At 44.1% G+C, this 16,494-nt stretch overlaps 2 protein-coding genes across 4 annotated transcripts; one reads left to right on the forward strand and one right to left on the reverse strand.

Annotated features, from left to right (window-relative positions):
- Positions 1-245: 245 nt before the first annotated feature.
- DYDC1 (DPY30 domain containing 1) lies at positions 246-13,846 on the reverse strand. Of its 2 annotated transcripts, none has more exons than XM_084845275.1 (7): positions 13,736-13,846; positions 9,583-9,669; positions 8,902-9,095; positions 7,141-7,263; positions 3,514-3,609; positions 1,202-1,318; positions 246-468 (listed from the first exon to the last, which is right to left on the reverse strand). In XM_084845275.1, exons 3-7 carry the CDS (start codon positions 9,046-9,048, stop codon positions 412-414), a joined length of 540 nt encoding a protein of 179 aa, XP_084701401.1. In that variant the 5' UTR covers positions 9,049-9,095; positions 9,583-9,669; positions 13,736-13,846; the 3' UTR covers positions 246-411. The 2 variants fall into 2 exon arrangements, with proteins under 2 accessions (XP_084701401.1, XP_084701399.1); XM_084845273.1 differs by lacking the exon at positions 13,736-13,846 and adding an exon at positions 13,502-13,677.
- Positions 13,847-13,870: 24 nt separating this feature from the next.
- Positions 13,871-16,494, forward strand: LOC146350603 (DPY30 domain-containing protein 1-like). 2 transcript variants are annotated; one of them, XM_084845277.1, is made up of 5 exons: positions 13,871-14,058; positions 14,747-14,793; positions 15,833-15,998; positions 16,111-16,233; positions 16,433-16,494. In XM_084845277.1, exons 3-5 carry the CDS (start codon positions 15,846-15,848, stop codon positions 16,445-16,447), a joined length of 291 nt encoding a protein of 96 aa, XP_084701403.1. In that variant the 5' UTR covers positions 13,871-14,058; positions 14,747-14,793; positions 15,833-15,845; the 3' UTR covers positions 16,448-16,494. The 2 variants fall into 2 exon arrangements, with proteins under 2 accessions (XP_084701403.1, XP_084701402.1); XM_084845276.1 differs by lacking the exon at positions 13,871-14,058 and adding an exon at positions 14,216-14,343.

Raw genomic sequence — 16,494 nt, forward strand, 5'->3', positions numbered from 1 at the left:
ATCCTGGTTCAGCCTCTATCTACCAGAGTCTACCTCCGGACCCTTTCCCAGGGACCAGTATTTCTGAGAGCTAAGATTTGGCAACATGGGGTCCGACCACAGTAATTGATAAGGCAACAGAGAGGACCACCCTAACTTGGTCCAGATCCTGCCACTGGAGTTACATCTATGTTAATCCCACCTAGTGATTAGGCTATATTGTCCATGGAAGTACCAGGAAATAAATAACCAGGAACTACCTTATTGTACCTGCTTTTATTTTCCAATGGGGGTGGGGTTGGCTTTACCATTTAACTGCATTAACTCATTGTATCAGTTAGCCCTAAATATCAGTAAATCTTCTTGACGTGGATCATCCATGTTTGTAGTAAGCACTGAATCAAAGCAGCAGGTGGAAAAGATCTTCTTTTATCAGAATGGTACCTCTTCCTCTTCATCCTCAGACTCGGTTATAGCAGTCAGTGCATGCTAGAAGCCAGGAAAAGGGAGAGGGAGGAAAAGAGATACATTAACCATTATGATTATTAGAACTTGTGATCTGTAAAAGGCACGTAGTGTTTAATTGGCCTTCAGACTGCTCAGCGAACAAATACACGCTCCTACTCCGCATGAGTGTTTCAGGGCTTTTTCCTTCGACTTGATCAATACTTCCAACAGCCTGAACTCAGATACGTTCAAGGTTAAAGGCGGGGGGGGGGAACATTTATTGTTTTTCTTTGGTAAAAACTTTAGCAGTGTTATTAGGGTAGAACAGAAGGCACCTTTCATATTTTCTTTGGAGCAAATTGATCTGTGCCTTTTGGCATGAATACCTAGGAATTGGGCCCATTTTAACTATTTAAAACAGCTTCCCCCAACCTGGTGCCCTCCAGATATGTTGGACTATCTGATACCTGAAACCATCACAGTGCTTGGCAGAGCATCATTTGAATGTTGGCAACCTCCTTCCACATTTCATCTTGAGATTCCAGATTCAGAGGCAATATGCCACTGAAAATTAATTGCTGGGGACTCTTGCCTTCATGCCCTGTTTGTGGGCTTATTTATTTCTTATTGTTATTAATCTGCCTAATAACAAACATTATCTGGGCATATGGTTGGCTACTGTGGGAAATAGGAGGCTGGAGGACTTGATGGGCCTTTGGTCTGATCCAGCAGGTTATGAATATGTCAATTGTACTGGTCATTTTGTTGTACTTACCTCAGATTGTTCCATTTCATCTATCTCATCAACTCTGCTCAAATGAGGAGCACCATATTTATCTGTCAGTTCAGCTAATGTCTTTGAAGTTGCTTCCTTTTCGGCTGCTGCCTTTGCCTAGAATTCAACATTCATTTTCAAGACCATGATGAATTAAGCAATTCAACCATATATTAAACTGAACAAAACTGACGTGACATACACTAATCAAGTCAAACCGCAAACCATTCCCCAGCTATTTTAGGTCATTGAGCTGAATGGGCAGTATCTCCTGCACACAAAGGTTCTCCTTTCTAAATCCCACTGCAATGAATGGGACCTGTGTGTGAACATAGTAGCGCTCTTTATTTAGTTCCCATTCATTGTTCCTATACCGACCTACTGAATTTTGCATTGTGAGTAAGACACTATAGACTAAGGGTGGGGAACCCTTTTCAGGCTGAGGGCCAAATTGAATTTCCGAGAAGCTCTCGGGGGCCACATTCCAGTGGTGGGTGGGACCAATGACAAAAGGGGTGGGGCCAAAAATACCAACATATTTTAACTTAAAGCTCTGACTGCCAGTACCTAAGCCTTAGGAGAGGCATTTCAACCTTTTAGAAGGGGGAGAAAGCTGCACAAAACCAGAACACCAGCAAATGACTGGTGGTCAGCAGAAGGGGGTGTGGCTGTCTGGGCAATCCCAGAGGGCTGGATTGGGACCCCAGGAAGGCCGGATCTGAGGTTGTCCATCCCTGCTATAGACAGTACTGGCCAGTCCTGCTAGTTAGATTCTTTTTTTTTTTTTAATGAAAGCATAGATATCTTTTAGGAATATTTTAAAGAAATTGTCAAGATGTGACCTAATTCTTTTCCACTGCTCAACACTGAAATACAGGCTAGTCCTGTGGATACTGGATATAGTACGAATTTGCTCCTGAAGTAGAAGCGTCAGGGGGTGTTGAGTTCAATAGGGCCAGTATTGTATTTTAAATCTACAGATTTTGGGGCCAAATTAGATACGGTAGGGGCAGCGATGTTTGCTTATTCACATACCAATGCCATTCATTTATAAAGTGGTGTGTGAAAGTGTCTACTTTTAACATCAAAAGAGGCAGGTAGGTGAGGGGAGCTGTACCTGCTCCACATATGTTGTCACTTCAGGCACCTTTCTCCCAGTGTGGCTCCAATATCGGGAGCAAATCAGTCTGAACAAGAAAATCCCTTATGTGACAGAGAGTGAGGTACGGTGCAGGAAGGGGGAAAGTTTTGATGTTCAAAAAAATCAGACACTCCTGGGTGAATAGGCCAGATACACGAAGAACAAATGTGGCTGTTTCAATTATGCCTAGTTTGACCCTCAAAACGTTCTCTTCAGGAGCAGTATTATTGGGCTTACTGGACATGTGGGTCAAGTGTGCCAGAGTAAAGGTCTTGAGAACAAAGCTTGAAGCATACAACAGAAAAGATAAGAACAGTGGTATCGTTCTTCTTCCCCTGCCTCATGAAAGGAGTGGAATCAATATGTAATAGTGGACTACGCAGCTCAGGGGACTGTCATGATGTGTGGCTGCACTTCAGAACTGATCACTACACTTCTGGACAAATTGCTTCTAGAATGCAATATCTGGGGAGCCAGTGCAGTGTAGTAGTGAATGAACCATTCAGACTTATATCCAGGCAAATCTAGCAGGGATCTGCGTGGTGACGGGTTTAGTTTGCTCTCTACTTTGTTGCTCTTTTTATCGAAGTTTCATCTGCTCCGTCTGGGGACACGCCATGCTTGAAAACCCGGACTATCCCAAAGGTAGCCTGAGATCCACTCCCCCCACCCCCCGGTGGTTTCTGGCCTGTGCAGATGTGGGAAAACTTCCTGGTCACGTGCAGAGCAGCCATTCCAACATGGATCCTCAGTACGTGCAGAGATGCATCTTAGTGATCTGCATGTTGGTGTCCACCATTTGGGCTATGCTCTCGTGTCTGCTGCTCTTACAGGATTGGGAGTATCGCTTGAAGGTCCATAATCAGCCACGAAGCTTTTGGGTGACTTTGGGCCAATCACACTCACTCACTTTCTCTTTCAGCCTAGCTTCATGGGATTATTTTGAAGGTAGAAATGGGATAAACCTGTGTGTGCTGATGTGATCACCATGGAGGAAGAGTGGAATACAAATATGATTTTTAAATAATAACCTGTCAATGAAATAGCAGGTGAACACAATGATAGGTGAGATCTGAAATAAGCCATCCTTCAAGCGGAGCATGGTTTGGGAGAAGGCTGTTTGAGTGTTGACACATACAGTAAAAAGGACTGTTGATAATGTTTCTCCTACCTCCATGTCTGCTAGTCGTTTCTGCTCCAATATGAGCTCTTCGGCTTTCTCTCTTTCTACCCTCTCCCGTTCTTCACGTTCTCGTTCCATCTGTGCCTGCAGCCATTTCATGCAAGTGTTCCAGTTAGTGAAAAGGCATTACCTTAGAGCCATGCGAGCTAATGTAGAACAGTTTAAACTACAGATGTTTTGTTTATGAGTTTTCTCTTGTTTGGGAGAAGAGCAAATAACTGAGAACAGAGAACTAAAATACAAAGAAAAATGGCTACTGAAATAAAGAGGCGGAATTGAACTCCAAAAGCTCCATACTTAGGCCTGGTGTAGACATGCAGCAGAATGAAGTGGGAATGAGATGGCAAAAAGGACTGTACCACGACAGACTGCAGGTAGAGGATCACATTTAAAACAATGTTTCCTATGTAAAAGAAAACTCCCTGCAAGTAAAAAAATTAACACAGAAAAGATGTGGTGAGGATAAAACTTTGCTCCCTGACGTGCTACTTTTTTTTTTAATAACTTGCATAGAGTTCTTAATGTGGGGGAGCATTCAAAAAGGAGATCCTCCATCTGCAGTCTGAAATGGGACTTTTTCAGTTTAAGATTTTATCATCTCATTCTGCTGTATGTATGGACGAGACTCACAGCCTATCCAGGAGATTTTAGTACTTCACCTATATTAGTGTGCTGGGTAGTATGGAAAACACAGAAGCAATGGACCCTGCTAGAAGAGGTTTGCAATGAAAGAGTGATAAGAGACTTGATGGTTAATTTCAAACAGCGTTCTTGTAGCGGATAGGACAGTGCTGGCCTTTGAAAAGTGGTTTGAAGGTTACTTTCGAATGGAGGAGTGGCAGATGGAGAACAGGGTTAAACACCTCTACTTCTCATTCTTCCTCCTCAGTTGTTTCTCTGCTTCATATTCCTCCCCTCCTGAGCTGATTCTCTGCTTCACATTCCTCCCCCGCCCCCAGTGTTTTGTTCTTTTTTTCCAGTGAGACGGGCATGGTCAGGCAAATTTCTCCTCCTGAAACTGCTTTTCCTTTGAAGAAGGGACTGCCAGGATTTTGTCATAGATATTTGTATATAACAAGCAATTTAGCTCTCCCAAGTTACAGCTCATGGCTTTAGGTCATGAGTTTTAAATTGGGATGGAGATCAATAAATATGACAGGCAAAGGAAAAACAGAAGATTGTAATCAGTGGGACAGTTCGCATGAGACTGCAACCTAACATGGGTTAATTTTCCCTCAAGGCATTGCAGTGCATGTGCCAACTGCCATTATGAATATGCAAGCCCTGACCAGAGGTTGCTGAACCTAGCCGGCAGGGGATATTTGGGGTTAAACAACCCTCACATAGCCCTAAAACAGACCGCAGGTTATGAGAGGGTTGTTTAATCCTCAAATAACCCCTGCCAGCTGGGTTTGCATGACACGATAAGCCATGGCACACCGCAGTTGGTGCTTGCATGTTCATAATGGCAGCCAGCACAATGCCATAGCTCCTCAAGGGTAAATTAACCCACAATGGGCTGCCATGTCATGTGAACCAAGTAGATACTCCTAGCGAGGGGGGGGGGCAAAAATGCCACCACAATGGGCTGTTTTAGGGTTCTGGGTGGTTTGTTAGCCACACCAACAATCAACCCTTGCCAGGTTCAGATGACAATACAAGCCACAGAGGCCGCCTGCCACAGCTTGAATATTCATGCATGGCACCCGACCATGGATTAAATAAGCCACGGTGGGTTGTGGTGATCTGTCAACCTCTGAACGGTGGTGGTGGTGGTGGTTGTTTTTAACTGTGGAAATGGCATTCATGATTAAATTGACATATTAAGTGAGAGGAGGTGAAGGAAATCAGCTAGACAATATGTTTATGGAAAATTGGGCTTTCTTTGCAATGTATTGGAATGTCAAGGATGGAAACAATGTTGCAACACATAGATTTCCCTCTAATAACAGCTATAAGTGAACTGGGGGCGGGGGGGGGGGTTGTGTGTTTTTATATGTAAGATACATATTCCATTTCCCAGCTAGACCCTAGATTTTAAAACTCCCTTCCCTCTTATATCCCATGAAGTATATTTAGGCTGCCTTTACAGTAAAGACATCTCCCCCGCCCCCATTCTGGAGACTTTCCGCATTTATTGTGGGTTCCCAGACAGCGACCATGTGATTGCTGAGAGGAGCAGCTTTTAATCTTCAAGGTTCTGTAGAACACAATGAAACAGCGCCATCTAGTGGCTGTTTCAATCGCATTACATTCCAACTTTAAAAAATGGTTCATTAATTCCAGTTCTTTTTGGAGCAAAATAACCAAGAAATACCTCTGGGTGTGCCCTGGAGGTTAACGACATCATGAAAAGGACCCGCAAACTTCTGTGAGTGAGCAATTTCAATAGCAGGATAAAAGTTCAGTGTGAAGGAGCCCTTAGTGTAGCTGTCTGGCTGATAACACCTGAACTTGTCATTTCTCAACTTTTAAGCATTTGCAGGAAGAAATAACATCATCATAATTAGTGCATTAATTTATTTGTTGTTGTTGTTACTGAAATTGTTAGACTACATTTTCCTGTTGGCCTACATTCCTTCTATTTTCAAAACTAGCATAATGAGTTCTAGCTTTGACAGGGAGAAAAGGAGAAGGCTATATAGTTTGGTTTGTGCATTAAGAGACAGGGCCTTCTTGGCTGTGGCACCCTGTTTGTGGAACTCCTTCCCAACAGAGATTCAGAGCACAATCCTAAGGGATTGATCCTCTATAGATGGAGGGCTCTTTTAATCTTTTTAGCTATATGGGTCTTTTGGCCTAATTCTTAGGCAGGCAACAGAGGGAGCAATCCTATGCCGCTAGTCAGCAGCTAGACCGCTAGTCAGCGGCATAGGATAGGTCGGTTCCCGGGAACTGACCTCAGAGCCCGTGCTCCGAGGTCAGTTCCCAGAGAACCGACCTCCACCTCCTTCCGCGCTGCCTTGCAGGCAGCGTGGAATGGCCCCGGCTCGGAAGAGGAGCACGGAGCAGCAAAAATGGGGAGTTCCTGGGAGTGTGCCGGGGCGGGGAACTCAGAAATGCATGTTCGACACATCCAATGCGTCATCCAGCCGCCGCTTTCCCCACTCCAACTTCCTGCAGCTAGAGAGCCGAAATCAGCTGTCTAGCCGCAAATGCAGGACAGCTGAAGCATGGAGGGGACAATCCCCTCTGCGCTTCTCCTGCCCTGCATTGGATAGGTGGTTGCCTCCAAGTTTGGAGGTGGCTGCTTACCCAGATAGGATTGCACCCTAAGACATTTTTATTACATCACTTTTCTTTCTTTCCTTTTTTAACTGATTTTAATTCCTACTTACTGTGGACTTATTCTGTTAGCTTATTTTAATAACGTTGTGATTATATAGTAGTTTTATTGTTATTTTAATGCTGTAAACCACTTTGGGAGCCTTTTTGAGGGCCCAAAACAGTATATAATTATTTTATAAAATATTTTATTGTAGGGAACAGTCACTGATCTGAAATAATATAATCAAATAATCCTCAGTTCATTTGAAAGCTGAGGAATCCAACATAGAAAAAGAGAACAACGTTGGTTGGTGCACTTTTTTTTTTTTTTTTTTTGCATTGTCCTACCTGTCTTTCTCCTTCAAGCTTCTGCTGAATCAAAAGTTCTTCTTCTTTCATTTTTTCTAACATTTCCACTTCTTTTTGGGCTTCCTCACGCTCTCGCTCCAGGTCATCCCTCTCCAGTTTCCTCTAGCGTTCCAATTAAAAAAACCCAGAAAAATAGATATGGACTTTCACATTTGCCACTTCTCCGAGTAGCAGAAAGTTTCAGGGATAGCCTGTTAGAGGTTCAGCTGCCTTGTTAAGTGAGAGTATTGGATAATGAATTGTGTTTTTGTAATATCTGTTTGTGTACAAGTAAAGTGGGGTAAAGTGGGTGAGGGGAATTAGATCAAACAGCCACCCAAACATAGTGCTAGTTTTTAAACCAATATCAGTTCTCCAAAAGCAACTGCATACCCTTGGAGTTCACCAAGGCTGCACCTTAATCACCAGCTGCAAAAACTCAAGTTTTTTTCTCTTTTGCAATCTACAAAATATTTGTTTATTTCTCCCCTGAATGCCTTCCACCCAATAATTCCAGACAAAGGGTTAAGAAAAAGAGTACACTCTCACAGAGGTTGAATTTCCAGTATAAATTGAAATTACCTATGACTTTCTCTGGACACAGATATGGCCAGTTCACACAATCAAAATAAATCATAGCACGTGCCAGATGTGTGTGGGTTGTGATTTCTATAATAACCATTCAGGTGCACCTTGTTGTGTCATTCGAACCCAGGCAGCATGACTAATTGGAGGGGGAAACAACACTCCAATAACCCTACAACACACCCAGTTTGGGACAACACAAGCCATGTGGTGATTAAGGAAATCATGCCCTGCACACACCTGGCATATGCCATGATTTAAATAAACCACAGTGGCTTATTTAAAACAGAGTGCATGCTTCTTTTGATTGTGCGAACCAGGTCATAGGGTCACTAGCTCAGCCCTGACATCTCTGCAAAGCTCACTGTATGAGTGATGTTAGTAATGAAAGTGGTGACCACCTTTTAATTTAGTAATGCAAGTGCCAACCAAGGGTATCTCCAGATGAGTTTTCTATGGCGCTATCACCCTGTCTCATTCACAGAATTTACAGGGTGCAGACATTGATCCGGTTCGCATGATCGTGGCACAGTTAACGAGTCTTTGTTTGTTTGTTTGTGACACTTATATACCCCTAATATAATAAAATCCCTCAGCAGTTAACCCCACCACACATGCTGGCTGCATGCTGGCCAAATATCCTTAATTACCCTTAATGGCATGGCTTGCCATGTTGTCCAAACCCAAACGGTATGGTTTGTTTGAGGCGGCAGCAACCTTCAAATAACCCATGTGCTGCTGTTGGGTTATTTCTGCGGCTTATTTCCTTTGCTGCGATTGTGGGCACCAGCCCATTGTCATCTTCAACCATTGTCAACCCTCCCATATTTTCCCACAGTTTTTTCTGTCTTTTCTCTGAAGGCACAATACTATGCATGTTTAGACAGAAAAAAAGTCCTTCAACTCCCAGCATGGCCCAGCCAGCCATGCTGTTAAGAAAGAAAAGACAGAAGAGCCCTCTGTCTGGAAGCACCTCAGATTCGCATTGGGACTTGGAACTACTGATTTCAGGCCCTCAACCCTCATTAATGGCAAGCATCAAGCAAAACAAAAGGCTAGAGTAGTCATCGTTTCACCTCACACAACACAATCTCATTTCCACAACAACAACAACCAGTATTAGCATTTAATCTTTGAAGATCCTAACCACAGTGAGTTTAGAAGCAGAGGCCTCACCTGTAGTTCTTCAATCATATTTTTCTTATATTTGTAAATCCAGTGGGCCAAGTACAGGACTGGGTCTGCTGGCCGATGTTCTGCCACCTGGGCGAGACCCTCCGCTAAGCATGCCCCTAGGCATCTCTTGAGGTATGCAGTCTCCATTTCCTGTTGCCAAAGTATCTGTGTCAGGAATTAATGTGCGTATTGATCTAAAATGAGGAAAAAACACATTTTGAGCAGTAGATTCCCATTATATTTCTATTTGTTCAATTATTACAAGCTGCTTTGAAGACCATTGTTGGTCAAAAAAAGCTGCTGAGACACTTAAGTAAATAAACCAAGAAATTAGTAGCTATCATTAACTTGAGGGGAAAACATAATTAAAGATTTGCTTTTTCGAACTTAAAGGCTCCAATTATTTCAGAAGAATTACACCAGAGTATTAATGTAACACTATCCATCCTGAAATCTTCCTGTTACTTCAGTGCTGCACAATAGCACAGAAAAAGCAATTGGGATGAATTGGACCCGTGGTGGTTTTACCATGTCAGAAATTGATGCGTGAACTGGACCACGGTTGAATTCACTCAGTGCAAATTCCAGAGGCCTGTTCCAAATAGAAGCTACTCAGCTGCCATTTGACTATGAGATCTATTTACAAACATGGAAAGAGTACTTCTCTAAAAACAAACTTACGCTCATATGAGAAAAACAGCTTTATTCCTGATGCACAGGTATTTTCTTCACTCTAGCCTCTTCAATAAGAATAAGCTCTGTGGGTATCTAGAGAAGAAGACAGTTAATTCTGGATGCTGTTTGGTATCTTAGCAACGGACCAATGTTCTATCTCTGTGCAGCTATCTCCCTGAAGAATTTGTATCTCCCTCCCCTGCCCTCTTTTGACAGGCATTATTCCTACCCTGTGCGTGTGTGTGATTAATTGGCTAGATAAGTCTTCATAGTTACATACATACTAAAATGTTTATGTTGCATTAGTTTCTTCTCGGGTATCTGTATAACGTGGATTAAAAAAAATGTATCTGTTATTTCTGGTATAAGTGCAATACTGATAAATTCACTTGTGCATTACTATATTTGTAAATGGAATACATTTTTTTAAAAGCTCTACCTTTGTTGAAATAAAAAGGTAGGTTAAAATTACCTATATTAATAATGCAATAAGGCACTGCACTTACAACAAAAAATGACAGATATGTGTTTTTACCCACATTATACAGGCTTCCAACCAGAAACTAATGCAACTTAAACATTTTAACCTCTGGTATATGTATAGCTGCGAAGATGTCTCAATCTAATTAATAAAGCAAAACAAAGAAAATAAAAAGGTAAGAATTATATATATCTAAGAAGGAGGGGGAGATACAGAATTATTTAATCAAGAGACAGAAAGAAGATCAATTTTGCCCATAATAATAGGAGGGGGAATTATATGTGGTTTGAGTTGAAAGTAAAGTACCTTACTTTTTTCTTATCTCTCATCCCTTATTAATTCCACTGCTGGGCAATACATTTAATAGGACCTAAATGCTACAAAAGTGTACGAGCTTTTGAATTCTCTTCATCAAGTCTTGTGGGACAAAAAGGAGGGGATGGGGGAAGAAACAGAAAAGTCCCCCAAATGGCTAGATGTTGTGGCAATGGGGCCTGCAGTTTAGACCCAGTCTCAAAATGGATATTTGCAGACTAAATGAAGCATTGGAGGAGTAGCAGGTATTCGATTACACCTAGCAATGCATTCTGGGCAGAGCTGTCCCAGCAATGAGGTGGAGTCAATCCCCCATCTCAGGCAGCAGACCTTGCATGCTCTACCGCCACTGGGAGAGCGGCCTGCCTGCTGCCTCCTGATGCCTTATTCTGAGGACTTCTCAGAGTCAGGCATACGGTAGGTGGCCACTCTGGAGAGCCCTGCTGGGCGCTGTCTTGCTGCCGTAAATGCCACAGTGGGAAAGCAGCCAGCACAGTTTTCTAGAGTGGCCATTGTCATCTGCCCTACACCTCACTCTGAGGACCTCTCAGAGTAAGTAACATGGTGGGCAGCCATTCTGGAGGGTTGGGTGGTCACTCCAGAGAGCCTTGCCAGCTGCTCTCCTGCTACAGCAAATTCCAAAGAAAGAGAGGGACTGGCATAGCTCTCTGGAGTGGTGGGCTGATGCTTTGAAGACCCCTCAGAGCAAGGCATCCGCCCACTCTGTGCTCCAGAAAGCCATGTCGATCGCTCTCCTCCCTCAGCAGGAGAGCTGCCGGCACAGGTCTCTGGAGCACCGGCTGCCCAATGACTCACTCTGAGGACTCCTCAGAGAAGGCATTGGGTGGGTGAACTCTCTGGGACTCTCAGGGGAACAGCCAGCATGGCTCAAGAAAGTCTGCCTGACACAATTGTCTCACCCTGAGGGGTCCTTCCTCAGAGTGAGGCACTGGTGGGGAGTTGGCCCTGAAGAATGTATTGAGGGAGAGGCAGGTGGTGCACATCTGGGGATGGTGGAAGAAAGGAAGGTGGCGGCTGCCACTGCCATTGTGATTGTCAGCAGCAGGGAAGAGAAGAGAGGGTGGTGGCACATCCTCCCACATCTTATGCTAGCCCTGATTCTGGGACAGAGAAGCAATGGCTGATCTCCATTTCGGAAAACATAAAGACTGACTGCAACTCAGATCTGTCTCTTGCTTTGGGTGAACACACAAGTTCCTAAGTTGGCATGGAATAGAAGTACAGAGAAATGTGACTGTCTTTATATTGGCAAAGCCAGAGATTAATTTTAGGTCATGCACTAAGTAAAAAAAATATCAGTTGAAGCCAAATTGTGACTATTACCTAGTGGTTGGAGGGGACTGAACCCTCTATGTAAAAGCCCCTCTTTCAGGTGATAGAAAATCTTCTGGTAGTAGATTCTGCCCTTATTAGTTGCATGTATATATTGCATTGGAGAGAGGGAGATAATATTTCCAGATGCCTCATGACTAACTAAAAGTGTCTGCACAATATAATCAAGAGAGTGGATATAACATCCATTAGCTGTCAACTGTGCCAGGCATCAGAAGCTGGCCGCCCGTCCATTTGTCATCTCTGCTGCTAACACAGGGAACATAAGCTATCTCAGCAAAAGCAGGGGGCAAGAACAACTTTCCTTTTGCCGTCCTCACTGCAGCTACTGAACATAAGAACATAAAGAGCCACACAGGATCAGATCAAAAGCCTGCCTGGCCCAGCATTCTGTCCCCACAGCAGCCAACCAGATGCCTGTGGGCAACCCAGAAGTACAAAACACCTTCCTGCTTGTACTCCCAAGCAACAGGTATTCAGAAGCATATTGCCTCTGATTCTGGAGGTAACACATAGCCACCATGACTAGTAGCTATTGATAGTCTTGTGCTCCTTGAATTTTTAATTTATTTGTTCTACGCTAACATCTGGGTGGACCTTGGCTACTGTAATTTGCCAGACTGACAACAGCTGTGGCTTGGCCACACCCTGCCTGTGTTTTCCCAGCTTTACGGGAAGGGAGCATAAAATCTGGCCTGGCTACAGTCAGGCAAACCTCTTTGAGCCTTTCTACATGAGGCTTTTATTGTGCTCTGGTAACTGCTCACTCATAGTAGTTTGCAGGTCCTTTATATGATGTTGTAGTTATGCTCTAGGGCCTCCCCCATGTTTTGTGACCATTTTTTTTTTCCTTAATGAAGTCTGGTATATCCTGAATGGTGCCATAAAACTTTCCACGGAATTTTGCAGTTCTGTTATACCACAGCACCATCTAGTGGTTGTATCGTGAAACATACAGAAAGGCAGAGAAAGAAACCCCTGGAAAAAAAAGCAGGTATAAAATAGCAGATTTTAATCCTGCAAAGACTCTGGAAGCCATGGTAAAGGTGTGGGATAAAAGCATCATGTAGAAATGCCCATTGGGAGAACACTTCCAAGAATTACGAGAGATTGCACCCTTTTGACGGCTGCAGACTGAGAGAAGGATGGAAGCAGAAAGCTCTTTCAATGGGAGTTACTCATATGTTCAATTCCCCCACTGAAATTAATGGCACATTTATTAAGTATCAGCAGTGAAATGTTTGCTCACTAACGTTTAATCATGACAGGCTTAGAAATCATGAGCTTTGAACACACAGCCATTTAGCATTCTCTTTTATGAAATCGTTAGTGAGAATCTAACTGGAAAAATTATCTTCCCACCCTAGCACCTTCCATCTGCGACTGTTCTGGATTTCCAGCAAAATAAAAATACGCACTTGAGTTAGCAACAAAAGTAATGCTAATTAAATGGCTCCTTCAACTCAAAGCCAGCGCTCAGTTAAATGCAGACACTTTTGTGCTCCATTCACTTGCATGCCAGTGTGTGTTTTTACCCCTCTAACAGTGTAAGATGGAGATTCCCAAATCAAACAGGACTCGAAAGGTGGTGTCGGGGTTGCCTTTCCCTTTCTGTGGCCAACGCTAGACCTCAAGCGAGGCCGAGACGACAGTGGAGGCTGGTGCCTCCGTGGTCAGTGGGGCTGTGCATCCGCGCTGGGTTTCACTCAGAACCAGCCAGGCCTCTGAAGGAGCTGCCCACGGTGCTGAACCGGATCCCCAAAATAGGTCCAGCACCTCGGATGGCTCCTTTAGAGTTCGGACGGAGACCCAGAGCGGCTTCCCGGCCCCACTGGCATCGGCGCCTCCACCGGCAGACAGGCTGCCTTTCTCCTTCCGCCGCCGTGCAGCCGAGAGCCGGAGGCGGAAAGAGGGGGCGCGCGGGACTTAACAGCGCAACCCTCCCCGAGGCCACTCGAAAGGGAATCCCGCTGATTTCCGTAGGGCTTGCGCCCGCGTAAGGGCACATACGGGGGTTGCTGCCTAAGCCAATCAGGTTCCCGCGTGCCCCCTCGGAGCCGAAGCGTCTGTGACGCAGCGCGCCGGTGGGTGGGGCGGCGTGGGGCGAGGCGCCCGGTTCCTACGCAACGCGGCGCGCGGGGGTGGGAGGATCGAGGCGGGGAGCGACGGAGCTTTCAGAGCGGTCGAAAGCTTCTGCAGGCGCGTAGTCCTCATTGCTCCCCCGGGCCAGGGCGGAGGGGTAGCGCCTGAAGGAAAGGCGGTGGGCGCTTGGCTAGCCGGTTGCGTGGCATGTGAATTCCCCGCCGCCCCTCCGGGCTGAGCTTGGACTAAGAGTAATATAAATATCAGTGTGTGTGTGTGTGTGTGTGTATACACACACACACATATATATATATATATATATATAAAGGTCCACCATTTCCTCTGAATTTCCCCCAAAGGGATTTATTTATTTAGGGTGCTTCTAGTCTGAGGGGCCCTAATGCCCCCCACAAAAAGGCATTGTGCAGGTATTTCGTCTTGTTGATTTTAGCGGATTTTCCACTGCAAGAAAAACGGTGGAAGAAGCATGGAGGACTATGAGCGGGAGATGTCATCGTCTGGCCTCCGTGGATAAGGTAGGGTGATGGCACGACAAAAGCCTGCTTTGGAAGCACCCTTGGTTGGTTGGTTTGTAAAAACGTTGGCCAGTTTTTCGCTACAAAGGTTCTAAACCGTTACTTTTTTTATTATTATTATACTGAGGTGACAATGCTTCTAGTCCAGGTTTTTCTTGTGCAATTGCCCTGCCTCGTGGGGGGGCGGGGGAGTGAGTGTCCAGATGATGTGCTCTTTTATTTGTAACCCTACCCTGTTTTCCTACTGCTTCTTCCATTCTCTCTGCACCCCCACCAAATTTGTTAAGGAGGGAAAGTAGCTGCTCACTGTCTTTTGATGGGTGGCATTTCCATCAGTCTGGAAACACCCCTAGTTAAGTTGTTCCTTGCGAAATTTTGTAAACTCTTTCTGCTTTCTCAACAGTTCTTTGTCAACTGTGTGGCACTACAACAGATTTTTTCTGGTAAAAGGTAAGGTGCTATCTGTTTCGCATGTCCTAATGTCTGACATCCATGTAACAATGATATCGCTGTATGTAGAGTCCTTCACCTATGATATGGGGATAATATTGTTTTCCCTTGGAAGGTTGTTATAAGTATTACTGTCTCAGATAATATATACTATTTGCTGTGTAAATATTAATTCACTGATCCAGTCTCTTCCCCTGCCCTCCCCATCCCCTGCATATATAGTTCCCTTTACCTTTCCACATGAGCTACCCTGTGACCCAGTTCACATGATTAAACAACCCACAGTTAACAAATCGTGGGTTGTTTTAAGTGTGCAGGAGCAAGCAAATATACTGGTTCCTGACTGCTTGCTCACTTCTGTTTTGGTAAATAACCCAGGAAACGCCCCATTCCTGGGTTGTTCTCCATGACGTCTGAACCCAGAACTCTGGGCTGTTGAGGGAGAAACAATCCAGAGTTTTAAGCCATGGCTTGATCTTGAGTTAAAACTCTGGGGTGTTTCTCCTTCAGCAGCCCAGAGTGCCCAGTTCGGACATCAGGCGAACAACCCAAAAATGTTCCTGGGTTGTTTAGCAAAGCAGAAGCAGGTGAGTGGTCAGGAGCCAGCTCCCTCACTCCCAACTGTTTGCAAACAAACCACACTTAACAAACTGTGGGCTGTTTAACAAACAGTGGCTTGTTTAATCATCCAAACCAGGTCTGTGTTGGAGTCCCCTGCCAGCAGCTCTCTTGGGCATAGAGAGGTGTGTAGGTAGGAGGCCTGCATATGTGTAATAGTGCATGTAGGGAGTCCAACTGATTTGGCTCCTAAATGTGGTTGTTTATGTTAGATGCAAAATGAAAAGTGTGCTTTGAAAATACAAGTAATTTTCAGCACAGGTTTCTCTTTGAAAGAAGTTTACAATGGCAACAGGGGAAAAAATCTTGGTTAGAGCAGAGGTTCTTTCCCCAGAATGATTTGAAGAGATTTTATCTTGTTAACATGGTAGACATTAATATAATATTGTAAGAACTAATCTGATGCATACTATCAATGCAGAGTTTGGTAGAAGATGGGAATGGATGTAGAATATCTCAAGGAATGCTTAGGAAAATGCTTGGCTGAGGGACTTGCTGAGGTAGCCGACTGTCAGCCGGTGGACCCAATCAATTTCCTAGCATACTGGATTTACAGCTACAAGAAAAAAATAAACGAAGAAGAAAAGGTGATACATCTTTCCTTTTTAAAAAAAACAAAAGTTGAAGCAAGTCAGTCTCAAAGTGACTGAATTTTAATCCATCTTTCTCCCAATTTTCTTGTGCTTTGTGCTTTTTTAGAGGAAGATAGAAAAGGCCCAGCTGGAATGTGAACATGAAGAAGTCCTTGCAGAATTGGAGAGGACAGAGAAGCTGAAAGCAGAACAACTTCTGGTTTCCCAGAAATTTGAAGAGCAGCAGCAGGTTTGAGTCTTCTAACCTTAAACTTTTTTTAAAGTAATATTCGATTCACCATTTGAATGTGAGGTGTAGTTATAGGTAGAGTGCCAAAAATAGACCAATACCACTGTAGTCTACGGCCATTGGATTTTAAACCAGATAGACGAGTCACCGTTTTGGTAATTCGTTTTAGTTAACTAAATTCACATTTTTACTTATAAAGAACTTTGCAAAGTGACAACCAGAAAATACTATTGCGAAATTAACTGAGACACATGATGCACC

The sequence above is a fragment of the Heloderma suspectum genome, chromosome 3, assembly GCF_057233095.1.
Source record: "Heloderma suspectum isolate Gila_16-S chromosome 3, 16-S_ref, whole genome shotgun sequence".
NCBI lineage: Eukaryota > Metazoa > Chordata > Lepidosauria > Squamata > Helodermatidae > Heloderma > Heloderma suspectum.